The sequence below is a fragment of the Chiloscyllium punctatum genome, chromosome 35 (assembly GCF_047496795.1).
Source record: "Chiloscyllium punctatum isolate Juve2018m chromosome 35, sChiPun1.3, whole genome shotgun sequence".
In the NCBI taxonomy this organism is placed as follows: Eukaryota; Metazoa; Chordata; class Chondrichthyes; order Orectolobiformes; family Hemiscylliidae; genus Chiloscyllium; species Chiloscyllium punctatum.
Window position 1 is genome coordinate 18,394,032 of NC_092773.1, and position 19,467 is coordinate 18,413,498.

Here is a 19,467-nt window from a genome sequence, read left to right on the forward strand (position 1 = left end):
TCATCTTGATCTACTTCTTGGCAGTGTAGCAGAATGTTGCTCATAATTCAACACAATTTTACTGGCTTTTAAATGGTTGATACTAAGGATATAAACTGGAAACTGGCCACATCGGCTCTTTTATAGAGATTGTGCTTCATGCAGATAAGTTAACTTCATGCTGCACTTAACCCTAATGCATCTTGACAAAGTTCAAGCTAGATATTATTAAGTGTTTCCATTCCATTTTTCCTCATATATTCAAAATCAATTTATTTTAAAAATTAATTGACCTCTTATTCTGCCACACAAAGTAATTTTTCTATCTTAGAAGGGGATGTATTATGTTTTAACATTTTATCTGGAGAATTATTTTGATCTGAGCAGAAATCATTGTGCCTTCATCTGTCTTTATGGGAGGTATCGTGGTGAAGGTACAAAGGTTCAACAGAACTTTGATGAATTTAATAAAACTGGAAGGCGAGATAAATCACACAGTAAGAATTAAGTAACATCAGTTGGACATTTTCTTTAGCCTGACTATTACACAGTAAGTTTCAATGCCATTGTTTTTTTCTTAACTTTAAATGAGGACAGTTAACAAACTTAACAATGTGATTAACCAAGCATTAACAAGGTTTCGTGAAGAATTGGCTTGGAATAAACACAAAGATGTGCAACAGAGTCCTCATTTTGAAGAATATCTCAGTGTTTCAATAATCTCAGTACATCAAGAAGAGTCTTTCATGACTTCTGTTGTTTATACGATCACTCAAACTTTAGGTTGAGGTGAATAAATTATACAATTTGTGATCACATTAGAAAAACACACAAACTAACCAAATACCCACACTTTTAAATATTTTCTTGTAGCCAACCCGTTCAGATCGAGGCTGGTTTGTTCTTCCCTTTGGTAAAAACCCCTGGTGGATCTACCTTGCCAGTGCTTTACCTGCTCTCCTAGTAACTATATTGATCTTCATGGACCAACAAATCACAGGGGTAATTGTGAACAGGAAGGAGCACAAATTGAAGGTAGGTGATCAATTACTGTGTGCCAAGCAGGCGAGACGCAGATGCTTTGGCTACATGGCAATAGTTGCTTCAGTGCAAGAAGTGTTGGGACCTCCTCAACATTCCTTCAGGAAACTGGAAGGTTTGCAGTGTTCCAACAAGGCTGAGTTTGATGGCAATTTAAAGTTTATAATTAATATTTGGATATGCCGTTTGTGTAGGTCAACTTGTCAGCATTTCACCTTTCATCAGCTCTTAAATTTTGATAACTGATCAGGTCTCTGATTGGCTGGTGCAAGTGCCTTGACATCGCTCTCTCAGTTCAGAATGCCTGATAACTATTTCTGTTCCTTATCCAGCTTCCTGCTCACTTGCTCCTCACCCCTATGCAACCCTCACACCTCCCACTTCCCAATGTTACAGTTAAAGCTGCCTCTGTAGTTTCTAACCCATTCCAATTAGACTGCCAACAGTCACAAGCTACCTGCATCCAACTGAGATCCTAACAGTGGCCTCCAGCCTTGGGCCATCAGGCTCTCAACATCCTCTACTGGAACTTGACTACTTGCTTTGAGCATCTGTTGTTCATGAGTCCATCACTTCCAGCTCCTACTTTTATCCATGTCATCATAGGGAAGGATGGCTTCATTTCTGAAATAAAAACAGAAAATGCTGGAGAAACTCAACAGGTCAGGCAGCAGAAATAGAACAGAGAACAGAGAAATAGAGATAACATTTAAAGTCCAATATGATGCATGTCTAGATATATTTGGGACTGAAAAAGTTCACTTTGTTTCTCTGCCCACTGATAGTGTCTGACCTGCTGAGTTTTTCCAGCATTTACTTTTTTTTAACTTCAGATTGCCAGCATCTGCAGTATTTTGCTTTTAGTTTTAGTTTCTTAACCCAACAACAGCAATGTACATGTGTTTTGGAGGGGCTGTAATTAAATCTAGGTCTAATTGATTTGATTTATTTATTATTGTCATGTGTACCGAGATACAGTGAAAAGTATGCTTTCCAGACAAATCATACTTTACCTAATACATCTGGGTAAGACAATAGAATGCAGAATATATTGTTACAGCTACAGAAAATGTGCAGAGAAAGATTAACTTTAATATATGAGAGATCCGTTCATAAGTTTGATAACAGCAGGGGGGAAGCTGTTCTTGAAATTGTTGGTTTATTTTCTACTTTTTGTATCTTCTGCCCAATTGAAGAGAATATATCTGGGGTGGGAAGAGTCTTTGATTATGTTGGCTGCTTTCTTGAGACAGCAGGACTTTTAGATGGAGTCAATGGAAGGAAGACTGCCTTTCATGATGGACTATTTCTTTTAGTCTTTGCAGAGCAGTTGCCATAGCAAGTTGTGATGCATCAGAGCAGGATGCTTTCTATGGTGCATCTGTAAAAATTGGTGTGAGTCATTGTGGAGATCCTGAATTTCCTTAGACCTCTGACGAAATAGGGACATGGGTGTGCTTTCTTGATGACCAGGACACACAGTTGGTGATATTCACCCCCAGGAGCGTGAAGCTCTCAGGCGCTTTGGAGAAGGACGGATGCATGGTGATAGTTCTCTTATTTAAGTTTTTAAAAATCCTGAATGGAATAATCACACATTCTGAAAGAACTATAACACCATCTCATCTTTATATGGCAATAATGAGGTAATATGACACCTAGTGGGAGAAGCTGTTTTGTTTTAAATTGCCTCAAAATTCATTGAATGGAATGGAGTTAATAAGGGTTATGTATAACTTTCTGCCTTCACATCATGACAAGTACAGAAGAATAATTCTCAAATCAAATAGCTTCATGTGAAACATTTGAAGTCAAGCAGGTTCAAATCAAATAATTCTCTAAGTGATAGACAGCATGAAATTGATAGGAATGAAAATGAAAAATCTCAAGTCTTTTTTTACACAAAGTAATATTTGACAAGTAATTTACTTTAAAGCTTAAATGAAACTTGCAGAGAACTGGAGACAAATTTGACTTAATTAAACTATTTATCTATCTCTGCTGCAGAAAGGAGCTGGTTACCATTTGGATCTGTTTTGGGTTGGTCTTTTGCTGGCGATTTGTTCTTTTATGGGTCTTCCATGGTATGTGGCAGCAACAGTTATATCTATCGCTCACATTGATGGTTTAAAAATGGAAACGGAAACCAGCGCACCAGGAGAACAACCACAGTTTCTTGGCGTCAGGTATTTAAGCACAGAACTGCTGACTTCATTGTTTTCTTTCAAGTGCAGTTAAACGTTCAGTGCCAAATTTAGACAGATCAGAGGTTGACTTTCTATTGAATTTTTAGTCAAGTTTTACGACGACAAAATATTGATCTATCTAACTCACAAGTTTTACAAACATTCAGTCTCACCCAGGGTATTAAATACAAAACACTGGTAAATTCCTTTTAGGTTTATGCTTTATATGCGGTAAGTATTTATTGGAATTCTTCCATGAAAATAGCAAGAGAAAGAATGAACTTGTAGCTCAATTCCTACTGCTGACAATTCGTACTGAAAACTGTCACAAAGTACATGTTTCTTGCCATCTTCCAACAGGAACAGTTCTTGAGGTGTCTTGCTAAAAAGTTAAAAATCACACAACACTAGGTTATAGTCCAACAGGTTTATTTGGAAGCACTAGCTTTCAGAGCGCTGCTCCTTCATCAGGTAGGATTTCCACAGCTACCTGATGAAGAAGCAGTGCTCCAAAAGCTAGTGCTTCCAAATAAACCTGTTGGACTATAACCTGGTGTTGGGTGATTTTTAACTTTGTCCACCTCATTCCAACACCGACACCTCCACATCATTGCTAAAATGTGATGATTCTCCTGCTTTGCATTCCTGGCTTTTCTGTTTGTGTTTCAGACATCTGACATCTGTGGTTTCTCCCCTTCCACATTTTTTGCAACTTTTGTCACTTCACCATGTTAATAATTTTCTGCGATAGAGGTAGAAATTACTGGAAAAGTTCAGCAGAACTGGCAGCATCTGTGGACAGAAATCAGAGTTTCTGCGTCAAGTCGAGTGACCCTTCCTCAGAAGCGACCCAAAACGTTAACTGTGATTTCGCTCCACAGACACTGGCAGACGTGCTGAGCTTTTCCAACAACTTCTATTTTTGTCACAGAAAATTATTCCTCAGAAGCGACTCGAAACGTTAACTGTGATTTCTTTCCACAGATGCTGTTAAACCTGCTGAGCTTTTCCACCAGTTTCGATTTTTGTCTCTGACATACAGCATCCACAGTTCTTTTGGTTTTTAATCATTTTCTGTGCCTTTGCTTCTGTATATTCTTGAAGCAGATAATAAAGTCTAAACAATGCAGATTAATGTTGTATGCACTGGTCTAGCAGATTGCTCCTTTCAGCATTCTAAGGTGGTAGGTGATTGTGCTAAGTACTCAACATATTATTTGGGGAATAATGCACCATAATTAAGGGGTAATTTTAAACTTGGACAGACTGGTCACTGCATAATCGTGAAGGAAAAAAATCTGACTTAGTAAAAGACATGGACTGACTTTTGAGAGTCACCATCTAGCTGTGAATGGGAGGAGTAGGCAAAAGCCTGAAATCTAATTGTTCAGTTAAATATACAGTTTAAGTCTGGAATGAATACAAGACAGAAGTACCAGGACCATGACTTTGTCAGTTTTAACAGTTCACATGAGCAGTCTTCATTGAGCAAAAATCTGTGAAACACTTGGTCATTTAACCTCTAGGGAATTATTTCCCCTGATGGTAACATTCTCCTCAACCGCTTTTTGCCAGACCTGCTGAACTTTTCCAACAATTTCTATTTTTCTTGTTTTATTGTTGCTTGTGGTTCTTTTCAAGGATGTCACAGGAAAGTCGTTCAGGCTGAAGGGGTTACGATAAGAAGATGGTACATAGGGTAGAAACTAGCCAATATCTAAGTTGGTACTAGTGAAGGCAATCGTGCAGGTTTGACAACGGTTTATTGAAGGGACTTTACTTGTATATGTGGGACATAACCTTCAGCTCTGACTACACCACTCATGCAAATTATTTCATTTGTCTCCATTCATTCCAGCAGGGTATGATCAGGTAAAATCCAGAAGAAATTGTCCAGTGCACCAGCCAACCAAGAGTTTTCTGGCCTTTACTTTCTGGGAAACTGCAGGATGACATTCATGATTCATTGTTATTCTCTTGGACATTGAGGGCATCTGAAGTGCACTGTGTCCAGTGACAGGGACAAAATGGTTAGCTGTTCCAGAAAGCTGGGTTCAGGCGAAGGAATGTCTTCTCTTCTGTAACATTTTATGATTTTATAATTTTACACTTGATTCATTTACATGAATTGATTCCTGTGTTGAGCTGTCGGGAGTTGAAAAGCCTGACTTTAATTGCAGAGGTGGCAAGTCCCATCTCCAATGCAGAGTTGGCTGATGCGAGTCAAAGCAGCAGTCGGGCTTGACAGTTAAGTCTCACCGTTGTGAGGCAGTTTGGTTGGGGGAAGGGAGAGCTGTACATTCTGATTTCTATTCTATGATCCCATTTGTGGACAAAATTGTACTCTGTTGTAACACCATTTCCCTCAATCAAACACTCAGTCCACAGTCTCAGAAATAATGGTTATTTGTACAAAATCGAAGAAGACAATCTGCCACTGTGGAACTGTTCACACGTAAGAAGTGAATGCCTTGAGAAAGCGAGATGGGGAGGAAAACAGTTAAAGAGAAGATTGCCCTTTAATAAAAAATACGTATGCATGGCAATCTTTCCAGATTTATTGCGTATTTAACATTTAAACACTTATTTTCCTTTTCCAGGGAGCAAAGGCTTACTGGTGTGGTTGTGTTCGTCCTAACAGGAATATCTGTATTTTTGGCTCCAATTCTGAAGGTAAGCTTTACAGTCTGATAAGTAACAATGCTGAGACCTTCTATTGAAGCACACTTAATAAACTTTATTTAATCGAAAGGAATCAGTACCTTTGGAAGTGGAGGCAAGCATTGCCACAGCATTTGCCATAACATTGTCAACCAAGTAAGAAATGAACAAAGAGATTGGCTCACTTGCTTCTGTGACATCTTTCAATTCATTGCTGTTACAAGACCATTGACTATTAAGTTAATAAGATCCACAACTCACTCAAAGGAACTGTATTTTACCCCCTCTTGAATGAAACATCAGTTATATCTCAGGAGGCCTCAACTAATTCCATGGCACTTATCAATGAAGAATTGAGAGTTCCCCGAGTTTCCTCTGGCCAATATTTAGCCCTATGCCAACTTTACTGATCTCATTCTGTGTGATGGGGAGAAAGTAAGGACTGCAGATGTTGGAGATCAGAGTCAAAAAGTGTGATGAAGAGCTTATGCTCGATACGTCGGCTCTCCTGCTCCTTGGATGCTGTCTGACTGGCTGTGCTTTTCTAGCACCACACTTTTTGATTTTATTTTCCGTAACGCATTGCTGTCTGCAAATTGGCTCCTACATTGACAGTGACTGCATTTCAAATATAGTTTCTTGGCTGGAAAACTGCTTTAGGTCATCTTGAGTTTATTTATGCAAGCTTAGCTTGTTACCAGACATGCAGAGTATTTGTTAGTGCAGTAGTACTTTAGACCAGCTGAGATTTGGTAGCCACAACTTGGATTTTTGATGAAGGACTTATGCCTGAAACATCGATTCTCCTGCTCCTTGGATGCTGCCTGACCTCCTGTGCTTTTTCAGCACCTCACTCTTGACCATTAGCCACAAATTGGGAATGGGAATGTGAAGGATTTAATTGCATGATCTCTTATTGTAACCACTTTAGACAGCCTTAAACTATTTATGCAGAAACATGTACTTCTATCTGATATTAATAACCTATTTTGCTTATTCTCAGTACATTCCAATGGCAGTGCTTTATGGAGTATTCCTTTATATGGGTGTCTCCTCTTTAAATGGCATTCAGGTAGGTCTGACTTTAGATGAGCATATATCTTCTCTTTCATCGCCTTTGAACAATCACCAAAAGCATTAAACCATCAACTGGAAAAATAGCTTAGGGTAAACAGGCTGACAAGTTTTCAGTTATCAGTTAATGTCCCCTGGTGCCACTTATGAACAGGTAATTTTTCTGTTATGCTGTGCTTCTGTCAGTTCTGTCATTCTCTTTTGCAAAATGTGAGGGTTCTTTCACACTACACTTGCTCTGCAGTTGTTGTGGGTATGTTCGCCTAGCTGGGAATTTGGTTTGCAGATGTTTTGTCTCCTTTCCAGGTGACATCCTCAGCGCTGTGGAGCTTCCTGTGAAGGGCTGCTGTACTGTATTGGTTGGCATTTATTTGGTTTCAATATCGCTGCTTCTGATTGCCAGTTCTGGTTGCTTGTTGTAGTGGTCAGCAAATTTGACTGGGACAACACAACAATAATAGTACAAGCCAAACAGAGGACAGCCAGAGAATTCCCAGAAGCCTGACACTCATCCACAGGCTCCATTAATAAACACATTGACCTAGACCCAATATACGGACCACTGCAGTGAACAACTGGAAAGCAGCGAGAACAAAAACAAGTAATTGCCAACGCTTCACAGGAGGCTCCACAGTACTGAGGATGTCACCTAGATAGGGGACGAAACGTTGGCAAACCAACTTCCCAGCTCAGCGGACATACCCACAACTACAGCAACTGCCACCTGAGCTACAAATCTTTACACAAACTTTGAATTTCTCTATCTCACTTTCTATCGTTTTTCAAGTCTCTTCTTCAGTTAGACTTTAGGTGACTCTGAATCCCAATGACAGTGTGTCTCCCCTCCCAAAAGCTCTCAAATTAAGGCTTTAACTTTCTGTCATATTTCTACACAACAGCATTACATGTACCAGTTAATAGGTCTTTCCAAATTGAAACAAGAACTAATCCAAAATTAGAATTCCATTTGGATAAGTGATCACATTAGGTCAGATCTCTACACTGATGATCATGTCTTTAATCGACTCAGGCCGAATATTAGACTTGGCAGTTTGCTTGGAATGTAATTTGCACTGCTGCTGCTGATACTGACTTACTCAGCAGTTACCTAACTTCTGGCTTCACCTCTTTTCTTGCTGGCACCTTTCACTATAATGTGCACAGAGGGAAGTTTGAGATTATTGGTGATGAGACTAAACGTTCAGAAGAGGAAAGAATATGAGTGAGCCAATCAAACAAAATACTCTTTAAATGAACAATACGAAGTGGATTACCCTTTATTGTGACTTCAATCTTTGTGTCTTCATCAAAACTTTTCTTCTCCAGTTTTGGGATCGATGCAAATTATTTCTGATGCCCTCCAAACACCAGCCAGATTACACCTATCTTCGCCATGTGCCCCTTCGCCGAGTCCACTTATTCACAATGGTGCAAGTTATCTGTTTGGCTGTTCTCTGGGTCTTGAAGTCCACTGTGGCAGCAATCATTTTTCCTGTCATGGTAAGAGATCATCATTATTGTACAACATTTTGCTGCAGTGTCACAGGCAAGTTTCAAATAGACAAGAGCAACTTATATTTACAAAGCATCATTAATGATGTATTATTCAAACGCCCATGAAGACTCAGCTGAAGGTATTAAGCCCCTAACTAAAAGATTGGTCAATTAAGTAGGTTTTGAGATGCGTCTTAGAAGGAATGGGAGGTAAAGAGATGGAGTGGTTTTGGATGGGAATTCCAATATCTGGGGTCTAGAGAATTGAAAGCGCACATTTTTGCAAAAGACCTTGGGAATATGCAAGAATCCAGAATTGGATGAACAGGGCTGGAGGAGCAAGGCCATGGAGGGATTTAAGCTTAAGGATGAGTCTTGAAATTAGAATCATATATGAAAAAGCCAACTTAATTCACGCAGATGTGCCTACAAACATCCAAATTGTATCTCCCCAGTGGGTTCTAAAAATAGTTAGGGCGTTGTCATCCATCAATTGTTGAGAAACTCCAGTCACATCAAATTTAGTGTTTGATTCTGATCTTGATGTTACATCTTATTTGAAATGCAATCAGCTACAATTGGACTGCAACTTTAAATTGTGAGGTCCTCAGATATTTATTTGAACCTAGCCAGTGTCATCAGAATTTGCAGCTTATCAGTGGCCATCCAGCAAAGTGGCCACTATTATTATGTGGGCTATCGTCAACTTTTCTCGTGTTACCTTTTTATATCTAACCTCACCATTGTGCGCTTGCTCTTAGAAATTTAAACTTAACACTAAAATGGGAAAAATGACTGACTTTCTGCCTGGTAAAGATGATTCTTTGTAAATGATGGATGTGGGTTTGCTTGCTGAGTTGGAGGGTTCATTTCCAGATGTTTTGTCACCCTACTAGGTAACAACTTCAGTGGGCCTCAGGCGAAGCAGTATACACGATTCCTGCTTTCTATTTATATGGGGTCTAACTCAATGTGTTTGTTAATAGAATTCTGGTTGGAATGCCATGCTTCTGGGAATTCTCGTGTGTGTCTCTATTTGGCTTGTCCTAAGATGGATGTGTTGTCTCAGTCGAAGTGGTGTCCTTCCTAATCTGTATGTAAGGATCTCTATTAACAAACACATCGCGTTCGACTCCATCTACCACCCCCTGAGAAAAAGAACAGGAAATGACATCACCACAGGAAATAACATCACTAACCCAAAGAAACCCAAACATATAAATAGAAAGCAGGAATCATGTACACTGCTTCACCTGAGGTTCACTGAAGATGTTACCGCGTAGGGTGACAAAACATCTGGAAATGAACCTCTTAGCTTAGCGAGCAAACCTACATCCACAACCTCAACCTGAGCTACAAATCTTCTCAAAACTTGTAAATACTGTGATAGTGCAGAAATTGCATTCTGTGTCAACTTACTTCAGCAGTTTACAACAATTTTTCACAAATGCTGACTTACCATATCATGTGCTTATTTTCATCAACATGCAAGATCCTTGCACTCATCCTAGTGAGAAAGTTCCTGGACCTGGTTTTTTCCCAACATGACCTTGCTTGGTTAGATGATATTTTACCTGAAAAAGACAAAAAGGAAGAAGACAAGAAGAAAAAAAAGTTGAAAACCAAAGACCAAGATAGGGACAGTATCAATGAGGTGAGTAATGTAGTTGTAATAAAATACACACCATTGTGCCATTTATGTTACCCTCTACTTTTCATGTCATTTTCAACCATTTAGATGAACTGATGAAGAATTAGAAACAAGCAACTAGAAACTTCATCAGGAAGTCACACAGTTCCCATTCTACCAATAACATGATCATTCATTCATTGGAATGAGTAAGAGCATCAGAAATATCAGAACAGCGTTTCAAATGTTGTGCAGGCTGGTCAGATTACAGTTCTCTGCAGTCAATTAATGTTCACACTAAATTGAGCTCGACTAATGGGACCCATAAAGCCACGAAATGTCCTGGGTTCAAATTCCCAACTCATGCAAGTAAGCTCTCACTGAAATACCTTATCCTGTGGCAATGCCCAGCATCATCAACCAGCACATGAACACTGATTAACGATTGATGCTAATCCGAGAAGGTGATTTATGGTCTTTCCCTTGGAAATAAGGGACCTGTCATATACACACACAACACACAAACTTTTTTTTATATTCAAGAGATGGATGACTTCAAAATCTTGCCAAGAATCCAACCAACACATCCTGTACAATAAGGATGACTAAGTTTCAAAATAGACGTGGAGAAAAATAGACCAAGGATTCTAAATTGGAAGATTTCTACTATTCCCCCCACCATGTCAGTGCTCACTACCTGCACTGGAGCCTTAACTAACCCCTGGTGTTAAATATTGGCAGCACAATCAATGCATAAAAACATTGGGATGGTTGAGTGAGCTGTTTATTTCCATTAGGGAGGGAAATTCTGAGGGAGCATTGTCTTGTGGATTCATTCTGTAGTGTCAAAACATACCATAAATTGGTTAAACCACCAGGGAACTCATTTACATTTCTTTAAAATTGAAGAAAAGCTCAGGTAATGAACATTGATTACACTGATAAAGTCAGAGGGAAAACAATTTAGCAGATTGTGGGGAACGTGGCTGAATTAACCCATGCTGCATAACTGACTGTGCTGTGCATAGGATATAGACATTCACAATTTGTTCATTCCAAACACTCATGCAACATTTGGTCCATTGGCCCCTGGCATTATCCAAAGTAACTGTTGTTTGTGTGGGAAGCTAGTCGAGTTAACTCCAGCCAAACCCAATGCCCTTCCTATCCAGTGCCCAGGGTTTTCAGCAAAATTGACTGAAGAATAACAAATGTTACTTAGCCAAAAGGAACCCAATTACTCCAATAGTTACTTCATCACAGAACAGAATAAAGCTTGGGAACTTGTATACGATCAAAATGGTATATTCACATATCCTTTACTTGCAACTTTGGAAACTCAACTTAGCTACTTTAATGGAATCACAGTACATAAAACATAGAACAATACAGCACAGAATAAGCCCTTCGGCCCATGATGTTGTGCCGAACATTTGTCCTAGCTTAAGCACCCATCCATGTACCTATCCAATTGCCGCTTAAAGGTTGCCAATGATTCTGACTCTGCCACTCCCACAGGCAGCGCATTCCATGCCCCCACCACTCTCTGGGTAAAGAACCTACCCCTGACATCCCCCCTATACCTTCCACCCTTCACCTTAAATTTATGTCCCCTTGTAACACTCTGTTGTACCTGGGGAAAAAGTTTCTGACTGTCTACTCTATCTATTCCCCTGATCATCTTATAAACCTTTATCAAGTCACCCCTCATCCTTCGCCGTTCCAATGAGAAAGGGCCTAGCACTCTCAACCTATCCTCGTACGACCTATTCTCCATTCCAGGTAACATCCTGGTAAATCTTCTCTGCACCCTCGCCAAAGCTTCCACATCTTTCCTAAAGTGAGGCAACCAGAACTGCACACAGTACTCCAAATGTGGCCTAAGCAAGGTCCTGTACAGCTGCAACATCACTTCGCGACCCTTGAATTCAATCCCTCTGCTAATGAACGCTAATACACCATAGGCCTTCTTACAAGCTCTATCCACCTGAGTGGCAACTTTCAAAGATCTATGAACACAGACCCAAGATCCCTCTGCTCCTCCACCTACCCTACCGCATTCTTATTTGTCCTTCCAAAATGGACAACCTCACACTTGACAGGGTTGAGCTCCATCTGCCACTCCTCAGCCCAGCTCTGCATCATATCTAAGTCTCTTTGCAGCCGACAACAGCCCTTTTCACGATCCACAACTCCACCAATCTTCGTATCATCTGCAAATTTACTGACCCACCCTTCGACTCCCTCTTCCAAGTCATTAATAAAAATTATAAACAGCAGAGGACCCAGAACTGATCCCTGCGGAACTCCACTTGTAACTGGGCTCCAGGCTGAATATTTACCATCTACCACCACTCTCTGACTTCGACCGGTTAGCCAGTTTTCTATCCAACTGGCCAAATTTCCCTCTATCCCATGCCTCCTGACTTTCCGCATAAGCCTACCATGGGGAACCTTTTCAAATGCCTTACTAAAATCCATGTACACTACATCCACTGCTCTCCCCTCATCCACATGCTTGGTCACCTCCTCAAAGAATTCAATAAGACAGTAGTAGATTTTACTTCTAATGTGATCTAATATGAGCATTCATGCTCTAAGTGGGGTATACCCTCCTGTTGAGTCAGCTGTCAATACCTGTTTCATAACAATAGTTGTACACGTTACCAATGACTGGTCAACACTGAGTGTTGTTAAAATAAGTAGTAGATCCAGTGACTTTGGATAGAGGAAACACCTTGGACAAGGGTCAGTGGAAACCTTGACAAAGGAAATGTCAAAAAGGTGGATTAGCCAATGACACCATATACTTCAAAACTGTGAAATTTGCTGTGAAAATGATCCAGACAATGACAAAGCAACTGTGGACGTAGCACCAAGTCTCAGGTCCTGCCTATTAAAGAAATGGAGCATGGTAACATTGATATGAATGGATCCACTGTCAAGTTTACTGTCAGGATGTATCGTCATGCTGCACATTCAGGATACAATCAATTAAACTTCCATCTGCAATTATTCTGTGGAGTCCATTAGTTTGTCAGTGAACTACCATGGACGGATTCAGCCGCAAGAGGAGTATCTCAATATAAAGTTCAATCCAACATCACCTGTATTACAGTGGACTCTACTGGTCACAGACGCATACTACAGCAAAAGCAAATAGCAAGCAATAATTCATTCATAAAATTACTCTGTCCATTGATTCAAACTGAAGACCTTGAAAGAGGCTGTAAAGTATATCTTTTCTTGTCAGAGCAACAAGCAGCATTTTAATGGCACCTTCCAGAAAGTAAGTTGTCTCAAGACACTCAGAGGAACATTACTGGACATATATTGATACTGAGTTGAAGGAGATATGAGACCAGCTGATCAAAACTTTGTTCCAAGTGATAGATTTTAAGGGAGGTGGTTTGCGCCGACAATGAAGAAGGTCTATACATAATGACTATATCCGTGACCTGACCCAGTGATCAGTTTTGATCACTCAATCTTAGTGCTTGGGTTGAGCAGGTGTGCATTATGCCTAGTATCATCTTGTCTTAATAAGATATGCACACATTTGAGTTCCTTATTACAATCACAGCATAATGATAAGCCAGACTTTGACAATTGTCACTGTTTGCTTATCAAAGACAAAGACTAATTCATGGAACCCTTTTACCACAAAGCTTGGGACCTAGCTAACCTGTGTGAGGAAAGCTCACCGATTGCATTGGCATGTAAAACTTATTCTTGCAAAGTATTTAACAGAAGGGGAAGTTGGATGAAAACTTGTATCTTCAAACATAAGATTCAGTATGAAGAAGGACCAAATGACAGTACAGAAAAGCAAAGCTGAAGGTTTGATGATGAATCAAAGCAGAAATGAAATTCAATTCTGATCTTGCTTGGAGAACAGCTCATACCACAGGGTATCGGCTTGCCATGTGAAAAGTAACAAGTACAAGACTGCCATTCAGTGGCACAGTAGCTTGGCTGAGAACAAACCATCTAATTGTTAGGACTTCCAACTATTTAAAAAACATATTACTTTGTTGCCAGATTCAAGAATAACAATGCTGCATCTATTAAACTTCTGCCTAAAATTCTAGGTTTCCTTCCAGCCCAAGACTCGCAATCCCTCAATGCCAGTAAAGATTCCCATGGATCAAATTGAACCACAGAAAAATGGCTCGCAGGGCCCTGCTAGTGAGTAACGTTGTCAACCGCAACCGCTTGTTATTAACTTTCTGAACTGAGTACTCAACTAATCAACTAGTCTCTTTTCTGCTTGAAAGCTAATAACCAGTTTCATCTCATTCAAATCATTCAACAGCTTAATCATTGATACTCCACTTTAGCTTTTGAATATTGCCGTGCACTCAATTTATTATTGATGATTTTACCTGATTTGAGCAATTTCTTTACCTTGTTAATTTATCCAACTTCCCTTTTGTTCACTGTTGCTCCAAGAACCGTTTGCCAAGGTGACCAGCTTTGCCTGTGGAGCTCTGAGCTACTAAAACTAATTGTGGTAGCTAAGTGCCACCAAGGCTTCATCATCCTGCTGGGATATTGCTTTTGTAAGCTTGGCAAACAGCATGGAAAATCTCATCTCTTTCCATTGGGTATTATTTTACAGTTGCCATTCAATGTCAAAAAGCATTCACTGCAAAGGATAGTTCAAGTGAACAAGAAGTTAATGGCTTCATTGGTGAATTACTTAAATATAACAGTTTATCTCACGTGATGATGAAAAAAAAACTTTGTCAGAACACAATATGATGGTTTTATCTGGTTGAGAATAGTACTACTTTTTAAGAAGTACTGAATGAGCTGTGACTTGCACAACATTATTGAATAGCGAACAAGGAATGCAGATAGGAATATTAGTTTTTGTAGTCTCAGGTTTCTATCATGATTGGAAAATACTTGCAATCAAAAAGTTAGTTCAACAAATTTTCTAGACATGCTTTTGAAATCTATGACAAACACGTGGATACGCATAAAGCTCATACCCCTTCTGTCAGCTTGTACACAGTTCTCCATTTCGGGTCCTTCAGGGTTACTGTAGGATTCAAAAAGAATAACCTTATTAGCTCAGTCTGAAACCAAGATACATTCACATTGCAATTTGTTCTTGTATTGATGTATCTACTGCAACAAAAACTTGTATCTTTTAATATAATAAAACATCATTACATTACACTATCAAGCCACAAAAGGCAGAGGACCAAAAGCTTAATCAAAGAAATAGATTTTAAGGTGTGTCTTAAAGGATGAAGGAGAGACTGAGAGATTTAGAAAGGGCATTACAGAGCGTCCTTTCCAGCTGAAAGCATGATTGCCATTATTCACTGATGACAATATTCAAGAAGAAACAAGTAGGGGAGCACAGACATCTCACTGGATTATGGGGTTGGAGGAAAAGACAGCAAATGGAAAAGGCTGGACCATGGAGAGTTTTAATAAATTGAATGAGAAGTTTAAAAGTAAGGTATTAGCAGACGTTTGCGTAAGTCATCAAGTGCAGAGCTGATTGTGGAAGGGAGCTTTGTAGCAAGTCAGGAAACAGGTAGCAGAATAAGCTCAAGTTCTATGGCTATTGGGAAGGGGTCTCATTCATGAATTGCCTTTTGATTAACTCACCTCCATCCAGACTATTGAACTGATATTTCTGCAGTCTCCTGCATTATTCTTCTTAAATTTTGTTGAAAGAACCAAGACTTGCAGTTTACTTGCAATTTCCCTAGCAGCTTGAGCTGTCTGTCTAGTCTTTCTGGTACTATCAACTAGTTTCTCCAATTGCAGCTCAACATTACTTGACAATTAACCTCATCTTTTTCTCCAATACTTTCAATTTGTATCAAACTTAGGTTTCTCAATTTGAAGAATCACATGGGTGGATAAATTCATGATTTGTTCCAATGAGTTATCATTATTTACAGTGACGGGACATTTTGTCTTTGCAATAACACAGAGACTGCTCAAGATGCTGAGTCAGCATCTCACAGTGTGGCTTGCAGTGTACAAGGACCCTTTACCAGCTCAGTTTTACCTAAATTATGACTCTTGCAGACACATTGCTGTGTATTTCCAACAGTTGTGGATTTTCTTTCTATTTTTTTTAAATTAGAATTCCAGCCAAAGGGATAAGCCCAGTTATATGACACGCCTGGAGGTGAGCAAGAGCGATAATGAAATAAACAAAGCAGTTACAAAACGATTACATTCAGCATTTTTAAAATCTCACCTATTTTGTGTTTGTCTTCAGCTGAAAGAAAGAATGAAACAATATATTGGATACCTGCTAACCTAGCTCAAGAGTACTCTAACCCAATTTCTTCCACTTTACAAAGGCAAAATACTGCACAAGTGGAAAAATCAAAATATAAATGTGGCATGCTGGAAATATTCAATAGGTCAGGCAGCACTTCTGGAGAGAAGAGCAGTAAACATTTCAGGTTCTTCAGAACTTGGATATGTTAGGAGATGTAACAGATTTTCAGAAGGTAGGAGGTGGAGAAAGTACAGAGGGGATTGAAGAACAAAATGTAGTGTCGCCGATAAGATGGAAGAAAGGAAAGATTAAACAACTAAAGGGATAATATTGTAAAACAAAAGAGGATGGTAATGCAATGAGTAAAGAAACATAAGATGCAAAGATCTAGAGGAGTTGTATTTGGAAATACAATTATCTGTCCAAAGTCCGGGAGCAATTGTTATCACCTGAGATTGTTTAACTTGATGTTGACTCCAGAAAGTTGGAAATGAGGTTCTGTCCCCATGAACTTCATTGGAAAAGTCTAGACTGTTTGGGACAGCAAGAGCAAAATGCAAACAGAGCAGAGTATTAAAATAGCACACAACTGAAAGTGAGCACCCAAATGAAGCAGACACCACATTGTGAGCAATGAAGCTAAAACTGAAAGAGGTATGAGTAAATTTTGAAAACTCTGAGGCTTTTGTTCTTGAGCTTGTCTTTCCCCTGCTGTTTCCCCGACGCTGCACTCACTGAAATCCTGTTACATTTCAAGCTTACTCCAATTCGGGTGAAAAGCCATAGGCCTGAAAATTAAACTCTTTCTTTATGCACGAGTTCTGCTTGTTGTGCTGTGTGCAGGTTTTAATTTTTACATTATGGGTATGTGAGCACAGCTGACAAGGTTGGTTGCTCATCTTCAGGTCTCCATAAAAGATGGGGAGTGTTATTGGCAAGATGCAGTTAAGGGACACCCAATCCTTAGCATCCTTGGTGCTCAAGTCTTGTATAGGCCCAAAGCAGGTAAAGCTAGCAGCTTTCCTTCCTCATTATCATTATAGAAATACAGTTGGATGAAGCCATATCTTGACAGTGGAAATAACCAGAAATTATTTTTGTGTGCTAGCTTTCTGCCAGGTTTAACATCTGCTTTGAAAACAGTTCTGCATTTGGATGAGGCCTGACTAAATGGCCTCTTTCTATGACGTTTTCTAAATTCTGTTCTGACACATTAGTCATTTCTTAAAATTAATTTTCAAATTCACCCGAGTCATTGCTACCATCTTAGGTTTTCACATCCAAGTAAGATGTTAACGGAGATGTCCCTGTAGGTCACAAACCTCCTCTCCCTCAAACCCACAAATTCACGTCTCCAGAACTTTAGTCAGTTTGCACAGGCATGGAATATCCTGGTCAACTTGGCTGTGTGTCAAGTGGCCACCATTTGGGACTGTCGTGAATGGAACATCATCAGTTTTCTGTAATGCAAGATAATCGGATGATTTAACCAGTTTGGGAATTTTACTTTCCTCCACAGTGTTGATTAATATTGGATACCTCAATGGAATCACACCAAAATGTGAAGTTCAACATGGTGTCATATCTTTACTTCACTTATGCTGTGAATGTGATTGATTTTCAGGAGAAAGGTCCTCTAGCTGGAGTTGTGCAAGCTGAAATGTCACCCTGTAACTCCGATTCACTCGACCGCAGGTACGCAGTCCTCTTTTTATTTAAAACAAAACGTCACCAAAATGCACGGTTTTATGTAGACTAGGTTTCTGTATTGATTGTATTCCTCTGTGTGACCCGACAACTGAACAGAAAAACAATAGAATTGCATGTAGATAAATGTAGGAGCCTCAATTATTTATTATTTGCATTGATGACTTGGTGAAAGGATAAATTTGCTAATAACACAAAGTGAGGTAGGATCAGGACATAAGTAACTTACAAGGGATATATCGAGAAGTGAGTGGGCAAAAGATGGAGCATAACATGGGAAACTTTTCCAGTCTGGACAAAAAAAAACCCCAGCAGTTTCTTGAAATGGAGCCAGATTGCAGAACTCTGGAGTTACAGAGGAATCTGGGTGTCCTGGTACATGAATCAACTGAAGTTAGTACGCTGGAAAGTGGAGTTGAAGCCACAATCAAAACAACCATGATATCATTGAATGATAGAGCTGATTAGTGTGGATTTAATGCCTAATCCTAACTTCTATATTTGTACAATATAATTGTTTACACTACATTATATATGTTGCAAATTAGCCAAATAACAGTGATTGTATTCAAAAGTAATTCATTGTTAAAGAGTGCAATAATAAAACTCTGGGTTTATTCAGATGAGATATGAGAATAAAATATTTCTTACTTATATAGCAAGGAAAATGAGGGCAACACAAGTTAATTGGGGTGGATTGACCACAATTTAATTGAATGGAGGAATGGGTTTGAGGGATTGAAGAAGTTCCCTCTCTTCCTATGTTGCTAAAAGCTGAGATAATGATAAGTCTCGATAAAATTTTAATAAGTCTTTACTGTGAGTACTGCATGCAGTTGTGGGCCCTAGGTTGATTTTAAGGCTTTGGAAAAAAAAACCCCTGAGGCTGCCCAGTATGAAGACTAATAACACGACAAATAACAAGAAATGTTTGAACATTTTGAAGCACACACACACGTTATCTCTAATTTTTCTCTACACTTGCTGCCAGAACTGCTGAGCTTTTCCAGCAGTTTCTGTTTCTGATTTACAGCATCTGCAGTCCTTTTGGTTTGTATCAATTACTGCACAATCTTTGGAAACATTTACAGTGATGAAAGAATGGGACAAGGTATATAGGAGCAGCTACATGCTAGAAATACTCAGCAGGTTCGGCAAGACAAGATGACCATCTCAGATTCTTGACCCTTCATCAAAACTGGATGATGTGCAACATTAGTAACTGCTAAACAAATACGTGTGAACAAATAGCAAGTTACTTATTTGCATTTACATCATAGCACATTAGAATAACATCTGAAAGTTCTCTTTGCATAAGTTCATAAGACATAGGAGCAGAATTAGGCCATTCAGCCCATCAAATCTGCTCCGCCATTCAATCATGGCTGATATGCTCCTGACCCCCATTTTCCTGCCTTCTCTCCATATCCCTTCAA

At 39.3% G+C, this 19,467-nt stretch overlaps 1 protein-coding gene and 1 long non-coding RNA gene across 7 annotated transcripts in view; one reads left to right on the forward strand and one right to left on the reverse strand.

Annotated features, from left to right (window-relative positions):
• LOC140459721 (electrogenic sodium bicarbonate cotransporter 4-like) overlaps window positions 1-19,467 on the forward strand; it is a 78,982-nt gene that overhangs the window by 55,682 nt on the left and 3,833 nt on the right. For 5 of the 6 annotated variants that reach the window (XM_072554161.1, XM_072554163.1, XM_072554162.1 and 2 more), the window contains 7 exons: window positions 853-1,014; window positions 3,028-3,206; window positions 5,807-5,879; window positions 6,871-6,939; window positions 8,268-8,441; window positions 9,928-10,089; window positions 17,949-18,019. In XM_072554161.1, coding sequence (XP_072410262.1) covers window positions 853-1,014; window positions 3,028-3,206; window positions 5,807-5,879; window positions 6,871-6,939; window positions 8,268-8,441; window positions 9,928-10,089; window positions 17,949-18,019 — 890 coding nt within the window. Of the gene's footprint in view, window positions 1-852; window positions 1,015-3,027; window positions 3,207-5,806; window positions 5,880-6,870; window positions 6,940-8,267; window positions 8,442-9,927; window positions 10,090-14,156; window positions 14,254-17,948; window positions 18,020-19,467 lie in introns of all 6 variants that reach the window. The other variant, XM_072554165.1, reaches the window with a different exon arrangement.
• On the reverse strand, window positions 8,330-15,160 carry LOC140459726 (uncharacterized). The gene is made up of 3 exons (XR_011953853.1): window positions 15,063-15,160; window positions 9,895-10,009; window positions 8,330-8,433 (listed from the first exon to the last, which is right to left on the reverse strand). It is a non-coding gene; the product is annotated as an uncharacterized lncRNA (long non-coding RNA).